Source organism: Miscanthus floridulus, chromosome 7 (genome assembly GCF_019320115.1).
Source record: "Miscanthus floridulus cultivar M001 chromosome 7, ASM1932011v1, whole genome shotgun sequence".
NCBI classification, from domain to species: domain Eukaryota; kingdom Viridiplantae; phylum Streptophyta; class Magnoliopsida; order Poales; family Poaceae; genus Miscanthus; species Miscanthus floridulus.
The window spans coordinates 78,669,362-78,685,959 of NC_089586.1; the positions used below are offsets into that span (position 1 = coordinate 78,669,362).

General features: G+C 42.5%; 1 protein-coding gene across 1 annotated transcript; it reads right to left on the reverse strand.

Moving 5' to 3' along the window:
• Positions 1–14,254: 14,254 nt before the first annotated feature.
• LOC136465697 (uncharacterized) lies at positions 14,255–14,788 on the reverse strand. Its single transcript, XM_066464331.1, has one exon. It carries the CDS (start codon positions 14,786–14,788, stop codon positions 14,255–14,257), a length of 534 nt encoding a protein of 177 aa, XP_066320428.1.
• Between the last annotated feature and the right edge of the window lie 1,810 nt (positions 14,789–16,598).

Genomic DNA, 16,598 nt, shown 5'->3' on the forward strand with positions numbered 1-16,598 from the left:
AATAAACACGCGTAGATGTGCGAGAGAGTGTTCAGTTTATTTCTTTTAATGGTTGAACAATTGATACTTGTGTGGTTGGATGATTGTCATAATGAACAATGTTTGATTTGTATTTTTGATATGATTGTGATGACTTGTGGGCATGTCCACGGTCATTTAGTTCAAGGTTAAGGCTTAAGGATAATATGAATAAATAGTTGGGTTTCGTTTTATCATGCTGTCCATATTGTATCATTCTGAGCAGTCTGCCTTTATCAGTTCATATCTCATGCTCTAGATGTCCAATGGTCATGAAAATTTTATGGAGATACGTAGACTTCTATATCTTTCTTTTAGGTCTGTAATCACCTCAATACCTATTGTAAATTGTGAGATAAAGCTGTTATAAGTTGAGGTTTCTGTGCTGTCAGAATTCTGGAATAGTACTGCTTGTCGTCTGTTTTTGACTAAGTAAACGTCAGAATCTGAAAAAGTATTCTAAATGAAAGTTGTAGATAATTTCATAAGCTTTCCAGAAAGGTAGAATTACCAATCAGATGATAAACAGAGACTGAGATATGCTCATTTTACTGCACTGCTATTTGTCCAACTCGCCGGAAAAGTTCAGAACAATTATCTTCTTGTATACCCTACATATATCTCTTGTCTTGATCTTGTGATACCCACTCTTATTAGACCCTTATCTTCTAAAGATTATATATGGTGGACATATGAGACTTATATGATGTATCTACAGGTGGTGAACACCAGGAGGAACAACCAGGGAGGCAAGGACCTGCCACCACCACCTCCTATCACTATGGAGCAGCTGATGATGATGTAGACATAGTTGCTTCAGCAGATGGCTCAGAACATGTAGAACATGGGGCATGGGAATGGGACTACGCCCCCTCAAGTCAGAGATAAGAGGGGAGAGTTTTTGAAAGGACACCCACCTGTCTTCAAGCACTCCACTGACCCACTCTAGGCTAACGACTGGCTACGTGCTATTGAGAGGCAACTAGAGATTACTAAGTGCGATGACAAGGAGAAGGTTCTGTATGCCTTTGGATAGTTGCAAGGAGCTGCACTGGATTGGTGAGACTCATTCTACTTTGGCCGTACTAAAGCTAATCCCATCACTTGGCTTGAGTTTCACAGTGCCTTCTGCTCTCACCACGTACCTACTGGATTGATGAAGCTGAAGAAGGAGTTCTTGGCTCTTAAGTAGGGGAGCATGACTATTGCTAAATATTGTGACAAGTTCATACAATTATCATAGTATGCACCTACTGAGGTGGATAAGGATGAGAAGAGGCATGAGTTATTCATGGAAGGTTTGAATGATGGTCTCTAGAACCAACTATTGTCTCATACTTTTGCTAGTTTTCAGTAGCTGGTGGATAAGGCCTTGGTGATAGAGAACAAGCGCCGCTAGATGGAGGACAAGAAGAGGAAGTTCTTAGGACAACAATCCAGGAGTAACTCTCGCTTTCGTGCCAATCCTCAACAGACTCAACCACAGTAGCACTATCAAGACAGTTCGGTCTAGTCAATCGCAACCAGCAACCACAGCATGCACAGCAATAGCAGCAGCATTACAAGGCACTAGCTCAACACCAACAGCAATCCAACAATGCTCCTATGAGGAATAATGTCCCCAATGCTCCACATAGGAATAGCGCACCAAAGGCGCCAAATGTAGTTAATGATAACAGATGCTTCAATTGTAGAGAACCAGGGCATTACTCTAATAGATGCCCCAAGAAGACGACTAACATGCAGTAGAATTATGTTAGGGGAAAAGTCAACCATATGACTATAGAAATAGCTCAGGAGGCACCGGATGTGGTGATCGGTACCGTTTCCGGTCAACTTAAACTCAGCTATAGTACTTTTTGATTCTGGTGCTTTGCATTCCTTCATAGCATATACATTCATAAAGAAGCATGGTATTCCTGTATGTGTTATGAAGAAACCCATGTTAGTAAACTCACCTAGAGAGGAAATGAAAGCAAATTGGATATGCTTAGCTACTAGTCTCAACATAAGGGGGTAGAATTTCAAGCCAACCTTGTAGTCATAGACTCATCTGGTATTGATGTTATCTTGGGTATGGATTTGTTAAGGTCCAGGAAGGCAGTCATTAATTGTGGGAACAGTTCTGTGAATCTCACCACTCCACCCGGAGAGAAAGTTGAGTATGTGGCAACACAGTCAGCCATGGAAATATGTTAGGTTAATCAATTGGAGGGCACAACTATAGAGGATATACGGATAGTAAATGATTATCTAGATGTCTTCCCTAAGGAATTACCAGGTATGCCACCTAAATGAGATATTGAGTTTATAATTGAACTTTTACCTGGAACTACACCCATAGCTAAGAGACATTATAGAATGGGAGTGAATGAATTAGCAGAACTTAAGAAACAATTAAGGGAATTGCTAGATAAGGGTTATGTCCAACCTAGTTCTTCACCTTGGGGTGCACCAGTACTGTTTGTAGAGAAGAAAGATGGTACACAAAGAATGTGCATAGATTACAGATCACTTAATGAGGTCACAATTAAGAACAAGTATCCACTGCCTAGAACCGACAACCTGTTTGACCAGTTGAAAGGAGCTTGTGTGTTTTCCAAGATCGACCTCCGATCTAGATACCATCAGTTGAGGATAAGATGTTCTGACATTCCTAAAACTGCTTTTGTGACCTAATATGGACTATATGAGTTCATAGTCATGTCCTTTGGTTTGACAAATGCACCTGCTTACTTCATGTATTTGATGAACAAAGTATTCATGGAGTACCTTGACAAGTTTGTCGTGGTGTTCATTGATGACCTATTAGTCTACTCTAAGAATGAAGAACATGAGGAACATTTGAGGTTAGTATTGCAGAAGCTTAGAGAACATCAGCTCTATGCTAAGTTTAGCAAATGTGAGTTCTGGCTAAAAGAAGTATCTTTCCTTGGTCACATAATCTCTAATGGAGGAGTAGCAGTAGATCCCAAGAAGGTTAGACATGTATTGAGTTGGAAGCCACCTTAGGATGTTAGTGAGATTCAGAGTTTCCTTGCTATGGCTGGGTACTATAGGAGGCTCATCAAGGGATTCTCTAAGTTAGCTAAACCCATGACTACTCTGTTAGAGAAGAATGCCAAATTTGTATGGTCTAAGCAATGTCAGGATAGTTTTGAGGAGTTGAAGAAGAGACTAACTTCTGCCCTAGTGCTTATCTTACCAAAAGCTTCTCTATCTATTGTGATGCCTCACAGCAAGGTCTAGGTTGTGTTCTTATGTAAGAGGATAGAGTTGTTGCCTATGCATCCAGACAGCTGAGAAAACATGAGTTAAATTATCCAACTCATGATCTAGAGTTAGTAGCTATGGTACATGCTCTCAAGATTTAGAGGCATTACCTGATTGGTCATAAGTGTGAGATTTATATGGACCATAAGAGTTTGAAGTATATATTCACTCAGTCAGATCTGAATTTGAGGTAGCGCAGATGGCTAGAGTTAATCAAGGATTATGATTTGGAGATACACTATCACCCGGGAAAGGCTAACATTGTAGTAGATGCCTTGAGTAGGAGGAGTTATGTGAACATGGCCTATACAACTTAGTTACCTAAAGAGTTGTGTGAGGAGTTCGAATACCTAAATTTGGATATTGTGGCTAACACTATGGAGCTAGAGGTGGAACCTACTCTAGAATGAGAGATCCATAAGGGACAATTGAATGATGAGAGGATCAAGGATATTACTAAACGTATAGTGATTGGTAAACCCCTAGGATTCCACATGGATGATCAAGGAATAGTATGGTTTGGGAAAAGGATTTGTGTGCCAGAAGTGAAGTCCATTAGAGAGTCTATTTTGAGGGAAGCTCATGACTCGGCCTATTCCATACACCCAGGGAGTACTAAAATGTATCTTGATCTTAAAGAGAGATATTGGTGGTATGGACTAAAAAGAGATGTAGCTGAACATATGGCCATATGTGATACGTGCCAAAGAGTAAAGGCAGAGCATCAGAGGCCAGCAGGTTTACTATAACCAATGAAGATACTTGAGTGGAAATGGAAAGAAGTTGAAATGGACTTCATAGTGGGGGTTACCCAGTACACAGAGGGGATATGACTCTATCTGGGTAAATAGTAGACCATCTGACAAAAATAGCACATTTCATTCCTATCAAGACAACTTATTCTAGTGCAAAGCTGGCAGAGCTATATATGGAAAGGATTGTATGTTTATATGGAGTACCAAAGAAGATTGTTTCAGATAGGGGTACATAGTTCACATCTCATTTCTGGCAGAAATTGCATGAGTCCATGGATACGAAGTTGAACTTTAGCTCAGCATATCATCCTCAGATAGATGGGCAGACTGAGAGAACAAATCAAATTTTAGAGGATATGCTGAGAGCATGTGCTCTATAGTACGGAACAAGTTGGGATAAAAGTTTGCCCTATGCTGAATTCTCTTATAATAATAGCTACTAGAAAAGTCTTAAAATGGCACCGTTTGAGGCGTTGTATGGCAGAAAGTGTAGGACACCACTGTTTTGGAATCAAACAGGAGAAAGTCAAGTCTTTGGACCAGAAGTTTTGCAACTGGCAGAGAAATAGGTACAAACAATAAGGTAAAACTTAAAAGTTACACAGTCATGATAGAAAAGCTATGCTGACATGAGAAGAAGAGATTTGGTGTTTGAGATTGGTGACTTTGTTTATCTCAAAGTTTCACCTATGAGAGGAGTTAAGAGATTTCATACCAAGGGAAATTTGTCACCCAGGTATGTGGAACCATTCAAGATCATCAACAGGAGAGGAGAAGTTGCTTACTAGCTAGAATTACTAGAACAGCTCTCAGGTGTTCATGATGTCTTTCATGTGTCGCAACTTAAGAAATGCTTGAGAGTACCTGAGGAACAACTACCTTTAGAAGAACTGGATATCTGAGAGGATCTATCATACAAAGAATATCCAGTGAGAATCTTGGAAACAGCGGAGAGAATCACAAGAAGCAAGATAATAAGGATGTGCAAGGTTTAGTGGAATAGACAATCTGTGGATGAGGCAACTTGGGAAAGAGAGGATGATCTGAGATCTGACTATCCCAATCTTTTTGAACCATCTGAATCTCAAGGACGAGATTCATCTTAAGGGGGGTAGGTTTGTAACACCCAAAAATTTCAACTACAAATTAGCAATTAATTTTGAGCATTTATTTATTCTTTATGTATTTTAACCTAGGATAAATAATAAATTTTGGATAAATAAAATAAACTATAAGGTTTACAAACATGTTTGTTGCATTCTTGCCGAAGCATACTAATTTTTGGTTGAGTTTAGGGCTAGATTGTTTGAAGTAGAATTCAAATTCCATTTGAATTTGGCTTGGATTTGAAAACTAGAATTGGATAAGAAATTGATTTTGAAAAACCTTCTTTTCATCCTTTTTAGCCCAGCCCTAGAACCGACCCAGCCCTTCACTTCCTCCCCTTCTCGGCTTTGGCCTGCTCGACAGCCTAGCCATGCCTCCCCTTTCTTCCTTCCTACTGCGCACAGACTACTCTGCACCGGCCCACTCAACAGCCCACTCCACGCGCCTCCCCTCCTTCCCACTTTCCCATGCGCACGCCCGCTGCTCGTGGCCTACTTCGATGCACCGTGTGGCCTAGCTCAGCACCATGGCCTGCAGTGCCCACACCCGCACCCGCACACACTATTCGCTCCCTTCTCTCTCACTACGCCGCTAGCCCAGCATGTCAGCGTCCGTGCCCTTCCCTTTCCTTTCCTTTCTTCCCCTGCATGCTCCCTTCCTTCTTCGTCGCCTGACGATGGCGCTGCCAAGCATGGCAAGCAGCCACCATCGCGCATGTAAGGCATGCGACCAATTTCACCCGAGCACCATGCCCCTTCCATCTACCGCACCCCATCCATCCTATAAAAACCCAAGCCTGAACCCCTCCTTCTCCCCTTTCCTCTATTCGCACTCAAAGCTCTCACTACCACCGCAATTCACCTACTCTCGCACCTCGAACCTCGACATCGATGACTCCCAAAGCTCCGCCATGTTCCCCCATGACCGTAGGTATCTCCAATTCATCGATTTGGCCTTGTATTGCTCGGATTCCACTCACCGCACCCATTTTTCTCTCTCTAGCCGCTGTTGTTGACCCGCCGTGACCGTCGCTGCTGACTTCGTGGCGAGCTTCTCCATGTTCCTATGTCCTCCATTCATTGTATTGTGCACTAAAATGGCATATCGGTGAGCATCAGTAGCCGCTAGCCATGGCACTACCATGGATCGTCGCTTCGGCGCGTTCCCCACCCTCGATTTTCACCCTAGCGAGTTTGCGAGCGTTTATAGATCATTTGCGTGTGTTTGGTTTGTCTCAGGATGGTTGGAATCGCCGTATCGGCGTTCGCCACCGTATTTGCCTCGCCGCCGACCATGGCGGGCTGGCCGGCGGTACTGTGCAGCCGGTAGAGGTACTTCCGTGCACTCTACGCCATTAGATCTTGCATGGTCGGCCACGATTGAATCGTACTAGTTTGATGTGTAATCGGTCCACCGTGGACCATGGACCCAGCCCACGATGTCACGTCGGCGAGTCCACCACGCATCTGGTGCACCGAGCTAGTCCATGCGCACCACATGGCTACCCACTCAGCAGCTACATTCAACCCGCAGTCAAGCCGTGCCCATTTTGCAGAATAGCCCCTCTATTTCTAGTGAATCAACCCACAGTCCATAACAGTTCAAATAAATTATCATTTAGTCCTATTTTTATTCATTTTAGACTCTATATTTTCTAGAAATAGTACACGTAGTCCAGTAACCGTGTAAATTCATATTTTTATTATTTGAATTAAAAAATAAGTTCAGTTTATTTATAGAAATGCCATTGAACCTTATTTCATGCGTAACTTTTGTGTTTTAAGTTCGATTTGTGTGATTCTTTCGCTCACGTGTTGGTAGCAGTATGTAGAATAGCTTTATAAGCTTTTCAATCTATGTTTTTACTGTTTGGTGTACTGTTCTAATAGAAGTCTATTGGTATGCATGTAATGATTGGAATGATGCTTGATTGGTGATTTGGAACATGATTAGAGGGTGAGCAGTTTGAGGTAGCTGAGGACCAGCAATAGGAAGATCAGTAGTACTAGGAAAACTTTGAGGAAGGCAAGTGTGCCAAAGGCCCCTTGTACCTATGAACTATTACCATTCATATTCATGCATGTGTCTAATTTGATATACCTTTAAGGACCTTACCTAGATGATTACTTGTACCACATATCCTTGTTACCTAGGGTTTGGGTATGCATTTTGGATAGATGATGTAGCGCTTAACATAAAAATAATTGTTAAACATGACTAAAGGCACTATACAATGTGATAAAATGGAGTTTTTAGCAATATTTAGGGGGCCAGAGTACGGGGTTGAGTACTCTAGTGCCTCTCTATAAGGACTTAATCCTAAAGCGGCCACCCATGAGGTTTTGTACTACACCGAGTGTCATATGGCTCTGACTTTAACCTATTAACTAGATTGTACTAGCTCATCTGTAGCTTTCTGTAAGGGCAAGAGGGGGGCTCTAGTTGGTATGTTTCCTTACCTGCTAGGGTGTGTGTACCATGCCATGACCACGCATGCCACTCCTAGTGGAGGGCCACATACGTCTAGACAAATGAAACATTAGCAGGTATGACTTGTTAGTGCAACTAGCTAAGGGTTATGTAGTGAAACCCTGCCACACTTCCTAGGTAGAGGTGTAGTGGGCTTTGCAAACCCCGGCATTGGGAATCACGGCTCGGTGGGTAAAGTTGTATAATTTCTGCAGAAATATTTGACTTGTTATAACAGCCATGCTGACGGATACGAGAGGTCTAGATCCTTCATGATTAGTGGCTACTGTGGATGGTTGGGAATTGATTTAAATTGGATTATACATTAATATCACTTGGGATTTGGGATAGTTCACTAAAAGTGATTCAGGATGCTAAAACTTGATCAACTAAAATTGCGAACCATAGTCAAACCGTGTCTAGCCTTTGAGCCTCATAGATCCCTTTGATATACTTGCTAAGCATGGTGGGCTTACACTTGCTTTACATTCAATGAAAACCCCACATGGGTAACAGATAATGGGTATGAAGAGTTTTCAGGGGATGTCTAGGACTACTAGGATGATGTTCACTAGTTGGAGTCCCTGTGGCAGATTGGGATAGTTCTTTTGATGTGTGTGTAATAATGTTGCCAATGAGCAAACTATGTATTAACATTATGATGAGATATGTGATGTAATAAGTACTTTACTTTGATGCTATTGCAATTTGTGATATATGTGTGTTTGGACATCCTGGGCGCACATATATGAGTACTTGATTTTGCTATGCAAAATTGGGTGCGACAATCAACATCAACTTGTTGGGCTTCATCTCATTATGAGACGTTGGTTTGTATCTCAGTACCCCTCTCCTATATTTATCTCCTTGAAAATAAATGCATAAAAAAGCCAAATTCTTCATGTTATTAAAACTTGATGAAATCTAGAACATGACCCCAAGATTTGATCATGACTTATCTTATGAGATTGGCTTGCATAATCTTTATTCTTTGTCTTTCACTTAATGCTTGTGGGAACCTTACTCAATTAGGATAACATTACCTAAGTTGTTGTGAAGTGTGATATAGTGATGACAAGACAAATCCTTCTTTCTAATCAAGTGTTTTGGAGACTTTTGTTTTGAACAAAATTTAAAACCATGGCTTCATAACTCCTCTATGGTATAAACATCCTACTAGAGCCATAGGTAATGTCTTGATAAACCTACACCTTCTTGCTGCTTAGATTTTGTTTTGAGTTTTGTCAAATTGTGTGACCCTAGTGAGTGATGCACCATGCTTACATGATCAAGATCACATAAACTCCACCCACACTTATGCTATGCTCTTACACTAAGAGCTAGCATAGACATTCCATTCCACCTCTCCACAAATATGCCTTTTTCACCTTTCCACAAAATAAAGACTCTATGTATTCAAGATCTCTCTCCATTGTCCATACAAGTCTAAAAAAGAGACATGGGCTATATGTTGTTAAAAAAAGGAGAGAGTTAAAGAAGAGAGAGTTGGAAAAGATGATGAAAAAAGAGAGCTGAGTGAAAGAAAAAAAGTGTCAAGCAAAAAAAAAGAGGATGAGCATCAAAGATAGCCCAGCCTGAATCATTAAGATTTGGAGAGAGCATCTTTGAGGAGTCAACCTTCCACTCATATCCACACACTTGCACTCTTGATCATGTTTGTATGTTGTTTTATTCCATGGATCCATGCTTTGACTTTACAATATAAAATTCTAAGTATGCCTTTCAAGTTCTCCTACCCAAAACTCAACATAAGCCATAGTTGTAGGGCCTTGAGGCAAAGTAAGATCTTAGTGAGGACACATACACAAATACCACTGAGTGATTTGAGAGAACCATATGAGGAGTAACATGACCTATGTTTTGTTTAAAAAATATTGTCAAAAACTCCAATCTCACTTGAGAAGGAGAAGTGATCTATGTCTTTAAGTCAGAACTGTTCCATTTCTCAACTGCCCAAGGTGATGTTCTAGCCACTTCAAAACCCACAGGTATGAGTATGTGACTTGGAATATCTTTTATGCTTGCATAATATCCTGAGGAAGTTGTGTATCAAATCCACTTGAATCTTAGCTCGATCCTCTTTCGTGTTCGAATCCTTTACTCGAGACGAGCAAAGGTTTAGTGTGGGGGAGCTTGTTGATGGTCACTAACACCTATTTTGACCATCAATAGTTCACCCACAAGCAAGATAAAGTTAGGAAAATCATCATCACATGCGTAGGATTTGCTTTATAATTCACCTAGTTCCACTTGTACATGAAAATATATTTGTATGCAGGAGTTTTGGCCAAAATGGTTATAAATACACACATAGGAGGCAAGTGGACGTGGTAGGGGGCCAAGGAGCCCACATGCCACGCCGGTCGGTGCCACATAGGCACCACCCGGTGCCCCACTTGCCCCTTCCACATCACCAATCCATGGGAGCGACTCCCCAAGCCCTCTCAAGCATTAATCCAATGTTGGTTTGCACCGATGGTCATGATGGAGTGGTCTTGGATCCATGGGTCCACTATCATGGACTTGGAGCCCTCCAACCGACCTTGGAATCGACTTACCTACCAAATTGCGACATGTGTCAACTTCACAACCGTCTTTGGGAGCCAACTAAGGTCCTATGATCGAAAGGTGGTGAAATCAAGGTCGGTTGGCGCCCCTACCATGCCACCCGATGCGCAAGTTACCTCCACTGACTTACTTGACATCTATAAGTACCCCCTACAGCAACCAACCTTGGAGAGCTATAAATAGTGGTGTGAGGAGCAATTTGTAATCATCACCATCTCATTCCATCACTCCAAGTGAGAGTAGTAGCTAGGAAAAGCTCTGTAGCTCTACTACTTAGAAGTAGAAGATAGGAAGAGAGTGAGGAGAAGCTTGGGAAGTAGTCGGGTTTGTCAGCATCCTCTCCACTTGTTCTTTTCTAAATGAAGCTCTTCTTCGAGTGAAGTCCAGCATCTTCTGTGTGGTAACTTTGCTCTTTTGCATTACTTAAGTATTATTTATATTATTGTGTTTACTAGTTTCACCGCTTGGTTAGAGTGCTTTAGTCTCATTTCATCATGTACAAGATTAGAGTAGTGAGTCTATAGATTAAGTTTGGTGCTTAGGCTATAGATTGCCTGTGTTTACGGCTAGGCCTCTGGATAGATTGTTGTAGGTGGCAGGTGGTGATAGCCCTATCCATCCTTTGTATTCAACCACGATAGGTCTAGTTATTAAATCATAGGACGCATGTCAGACCTTGTCTAGTTATCCCTCCTGGTTGCTAGGCAGGCTATGCCCCAAAGTAAAGAACCATGATATAGTATTCCTTATTCTTGCCTTAGTTCAGAGAAACCACATATATCCTCTCTACCTATTATTTTACCTTTATTCTATCCTTGGATAAACTTAGTTCTTAGTCTAGTTCACTTTGTGTTCCCCGTGGAAATATGATACCTTGGAATACTCTCGGGTGAAAGCTACATTGACATCCATGCACTTACGGATTTATCTGTTCACCATATCTAGTGTCAACAATCTTCATGTGACCAGTCCCTCATAAGGTTTTGTTCGCCTCGTGCGTGCTGACTTTTGGACCTAGTTGGAACTACAAGATGCTGCAACTCTGTTGGACTAGTTGGCTTCACTCTCTTGGAGTGCCATCCCCTAGGACCCATATCAGTGCTGCCTTTTGCCCTGCTGGCAGGGACTTCTCTACATCTTGTTCAACCCACAACCTGAAAATAGAGAAACAAACTTAAGCGGCAAGCATGTAAAAATTGCATTGCTATCCACACAACAAAGAATTGAATTGCACTGCTACCTAAACAAACCCCCTCCCATCCCAACATGACAAGATAGAACAAGCACCTCAATTACAAGGGTATTGGCTATTCTAAATATATATCTGTATCACCATATCCCTGAACACGCTCCCCTGTTTTAGGAAGATATTTTGAATGTCATCATGTAGATCACAAAGACATTTATTGAGTTAACCTTGTACCAAATGTCAACAAAACAGAGCAAGAGCATGGAAATTAGGTGCCTAAACTACAACTTATATGGAAGTCGTTACTTGAATAAAGCACATGTGAACTATAGCTTATATGAAAGCTATTATACTCAAATAAAGCACATGTGAACTACAATAAACTAAGAAACATGTAACCATGTCACTATATATGTAGATGGCCTAGGTTCAACTACTATAGTACAACACGCATCATAAAAGGAATTTGGATACCTCTTTATATTCTTGGCTACGCTACGTCATCGGCACTGCCCTCTTGTCATCCTGGTTGTAGAAGTGGTGCGGCCAGCATCAATGCGAAGGGGTAGCAGATCCGGTGTGACGATCATCAATGATGACAATAGGGCCCAATCATGATAGGTGCCAACTTAGGGGGTCTGGATCTGGCGTGTACCGTCGTTGATGGTGGTCCTTCTACCGTCAGCGGACCTACTATCGATGAAGGGGATCGGATCCAAATCTAGCTCTGACTCTAGCTAGGGTTTGGAAAGGTATGAGAGAGGGTGTGGCTAGAGAGTGGAGATGGAGTCAAGCTACTACGCCAATGCACCTAGCTAGGGTTCGGACCGAGGTGGCAGAGGGGGCTAGGCTTTGGAGCAAGAGGAGAGATGGTGTTGCTGGTCTAGTTGGAGAATGGAGATGGAGGTAGAGATGATGACTCCTTGCGCTTTTATGTGGCCATCACAATACCGCAAATACCCTTGTCTAAAATCGATGGCGTGGTAAACTAATTTTCTACAAGGAGGGCAAAAGAGAGAGATATGGAGAAACATGGTGGAGCAGTTATGGCGATCACATGTTGGAGTCGTTAAGGAGTACCTTAGAGCTTGGCGACCGTAAGTGGAGATTAAATTGTAATGGAGAAATAATGGAGACAAATTATGGCAATCAAAACTTTATTCATCATGGAGTGGAGAATACATATATGGAGCGCTTCAAGGATACAAACGTATAAGGTGCTCGATGTGCCATGAATTGGGGATATCAATTCTGTCCAAGTCACGTAGGCGATAAGACCCTGGTCAGGTAACCTCTTTGACAACATAAGGCCCTTCCTAGGGGGAGGAGAGCTTGTGCATCCCTTTGGTTTTTTGTTTTCTATGGAGAACGAGTTCGCCGACAGTAAATGAATGACCTTTGATGTTGCAATTGTAGTATCTCCACAAGCCCTCTAGATATTTGGCTATGTAGACATAGGTGATCAGGCATTCCTCCTTGGCCCTATCGATATCCTCTGTCCGAACAGCTGTGGCTTGCTCTTTGTCATAATTTTCCACCCTCGATGCTCGGAAGGCAACGTCCGCTGGTAGTATGGCTTCTAAGCCGTAGACCAAGAAATATGGAGACACACCGATGCTACAACTAGCTTGAGTGCATAGTCCCCAGACCACAGCTGGTAGCTCTTTGAGCCATCTGCCCAGATGCTTTTCTTCTTTCTGATATAGCCTCTTTTTTAGGGCATCAAGGATCATGTTGTTCGCCCGTTCGACCTGGCCGATGGCTCTAGGATGGGCAATGGAGACGTATTTGATGGAGATGCATCGTCTTCATAGAAGTCCCAAAAATGATGGCCAGTAAACATAGTTCCAAGGTCGGTGATAATGCTGTTTAGGAGACCAAATCTATGGATGATATCTTCGAAGAGCTTGACCGCTTTCTTTGCAGTGGCCGAGACAAGTAATTTATACTTGATCCACTTGGAGAACTTGTCAATGGCGACGTATACATACCGGAAACCACCTGGTGCTGGCTTGAAAGGCCTGATCATATCTAATCCCCAACATGCGAAGGCCCAGGAAGCTGGGATGGTCTGCAGTTCTTATGCTGGCACGTGTATTTGCTTGGCAAAAAATTGGCATCCTTCACAACATCGGATGAGGTCTTCTACATCGGAGATGGCCGCAGGCCAGTAAAAACCAGCTTAGAAAGCTTTGTTGACTAGGTTTATCGAGGTCGCGTGGTTGCCGTAGGAACTAGAGTGAATTTCAAGAAGTAGCTTCACTCCCTCTGCTTGGGTGATGCATTTCTACAGTATCCCTTCCTTGGCACTTTTCCTCATCAAGTTGCCGTCCACCAGCACGTAATGCTTACTTCGATGGATTAGGCATTCAGTTTTAGTCTTGTCGGCGGGTACTTCGGCATTGGTGAGGTACTTGATGAACTGTTCCCTCCAATCAGCGATCGGTGAAGGTACTGTAAGTACTAGCTGCTCGGTGGGGGGAATCTCTTGAACTTCCTTTTCTTCCTTAATGGATGGCGCCAAAAGATCTTGAATGAAGACCCCCGGTGGAATCATGGTGCGAGAGGAGCCTAACTTGTATAGGTGGTCGACGAGCTAATTTTGATCTCATACCACGTGGTGGTACTCGATACCGTAGAATTTCCCTTCAAGCTTCCTGATTTTAGCGCAATATGCATCCATCTTGTCACTAGAGCAAGACCAGTCTTTGTTGAGCTAGTTGATGACCAGCGTAGAGTCCCCATATACCATGAGGCATTTGATGCTGAGCTCAACGGCTATACGGAGTCCATGGAGACACGCTTCATATTTAGCGGTGTTGTTGGAGGGTGGAAAATGTATTCGGAGAACATATCAAGGCTTATCCTTGGTCAGTGTGATGAACCGAATGCCCACACCAGCACCATTGATGTTGAGAGCACCGTCGAAGTACATCACCCAATGCTCGGGGCAAGTAGCAACGATGGGCTCTTGAATCTTGGTCCACTTAGCGATGAAATCAGCGAGCACCTGAGACTTGATGGTAGGCCTACTTCTAAATTCGATGGAGTAAGTACCAAGCTTGACAACCCACTTAATGATGCGGCCATTGGCCTCTTTGTTGTGGAGAATGTCCCCTAAAGGGAACTCGGTAACCACGGTGATCTTATAATACTCAAAGTAGTGGCAGAGCTTGCGCGACATAATCAGAATGGCATATAGCAGCTTTTGGACCTGAGGATATTGAGTTTTGGTCTCATTGAGGACCTCGCTAATAAAGTAGACTAGACGTTGCACCTTATAGGCGTGCCCGTCCTCCTCGCATTCGACGACGATAGCTATGCTAACGACGTAAGAAGTGGCAGCGATGTAGATCAATAGAGTTTTTTCTGGCTGTGGCACCGTCATGATTGGAGGCTTTGTTAGGAACAACTTGAGATGCTCAAAAGCTATGTCTGCCTCCTCCGACTAGGAAAAGCGCTTGGAGGCCTTGAGGAGTTTGAAGAATGGTAGTCCCTTTTCACCGAGGCACGATATGAAGTGGCTTAAAGCAGCCATGCAGCATGTACGCTTCTGTATATCCTTGATGCATGTTGGCCATTTTATGTTGGTGATGGCAGAGACCTTGTCTATAACAGAACCATCTAAATTATAAGAGCACAAGTACAAAAACGATTGTCGAAACGATCAAATTCTCGCACTTGAGCCCATATAATTCCAGTAGTCCATCAAAATCGCGAAGGATTTCAAACCAACTTGCATACAACCAAGATCGTACAATTCAACATAACACATCACACGTTAGAACATTTCACAAATAGTTCACAGATAGATTACAACACTTTGGAGTCATAGTTATTACAAACCAAGTCTTGCAAAGTAGCAGAAGCAAATAGTTTAACTCACACATACTAGTTCAAATACAAGTACCAGCTCGCCGATCACATCCCATAAAAGCATTCAGATAAGATAAACAGAGATCATGCCCGTGATCTAGTCTTCATCACCCGCAGGGTGTAGACAGTACTTACAGAAGCCCTGATAAAGAAGGTCATCTGCAACAAGAGGGAATAAACCCTGAGTACGAGAATGTACTTAGCTAGACTTACCCATCAGAAACCAAAAATAAATGACACCAAGGATCATGCATAGCTTAATTTAGTGGATCTGGCTGACACTTTCTTTTTGTGGAAAAGCATAAGTAATAATGATCAACTCTTAACCTGAGCTAGCAGTGACTTTTAGCCATTAACCTGTCATCTATATTAGCACCTATACTAAGCGATCACTTGATTAAGATGCAAACATTATTAACCATAGCAGGTATAAACTATGGCAACCTTATCATCATCATCCATTTAACCATATCATTAAATTAAGTGAATCTACATTGCCGCTGCTCAGTCAAGTTCTCACTATCTAGGAGAGACGATGACTCGAATTGATTCCTATCCAGCTGGACGGGTATTCCTAACACAAACCTTGCTTTCCTCCATCAGGGTCGCAATCAAGTCACCTTTGGTACAACTCAGGAGTCACGGGTTTGGATAGCGCCACATTCTCAAGGGCGACACTCTGACAGGAAGTGTAGGAATTTTAAGTACCTAACCCCTTGGACTCACACCAATGTCCCCAAGCACATCCTTACTACCTCCAAAATGCGCACTATAACCCCTCGATTCCTGGGCTGAGTCGAGCTACTAGGCTTCGTGGTTAGAACGACTTATCTGGCTAGCTAAGTGTTAGGCTGCGTTCAACATGACATGAGGACGTACAGCATATTGGTCCTTAAATGACACAGATGGAGTCACTATGTCCAACCCTACACAAGACTCTGCTCGGTCTCAATTCATTATTAACATGGTTCTTTTTCACGATAGCAAATATAACCAACCGTGACCCACCTCATCCTAAAGCTCGCAGGTGATAGGAAATCACCCGACTTCTACCGCACTAAGTATGGCTAAGCATTTAATCCGTTCCTAAACTTAAATAGGATTCAAGTGAGATATCTGGACAAGGATAGATATATAATGCATCAAGTGTTTTCACACAACTCCTACAACTTAATGCATCAAACATGTAAAATTGACTCAAATGATATTTATAAAATAGGGGATTAGCATGCACCGGGGCTTGCCTTTCAGGAAAGAGGATGGGCGGTGATCAGGGCACTCAGGCAACTCCTCCTCGGTGGCTGTTTCGTCGGTTGCCTGAA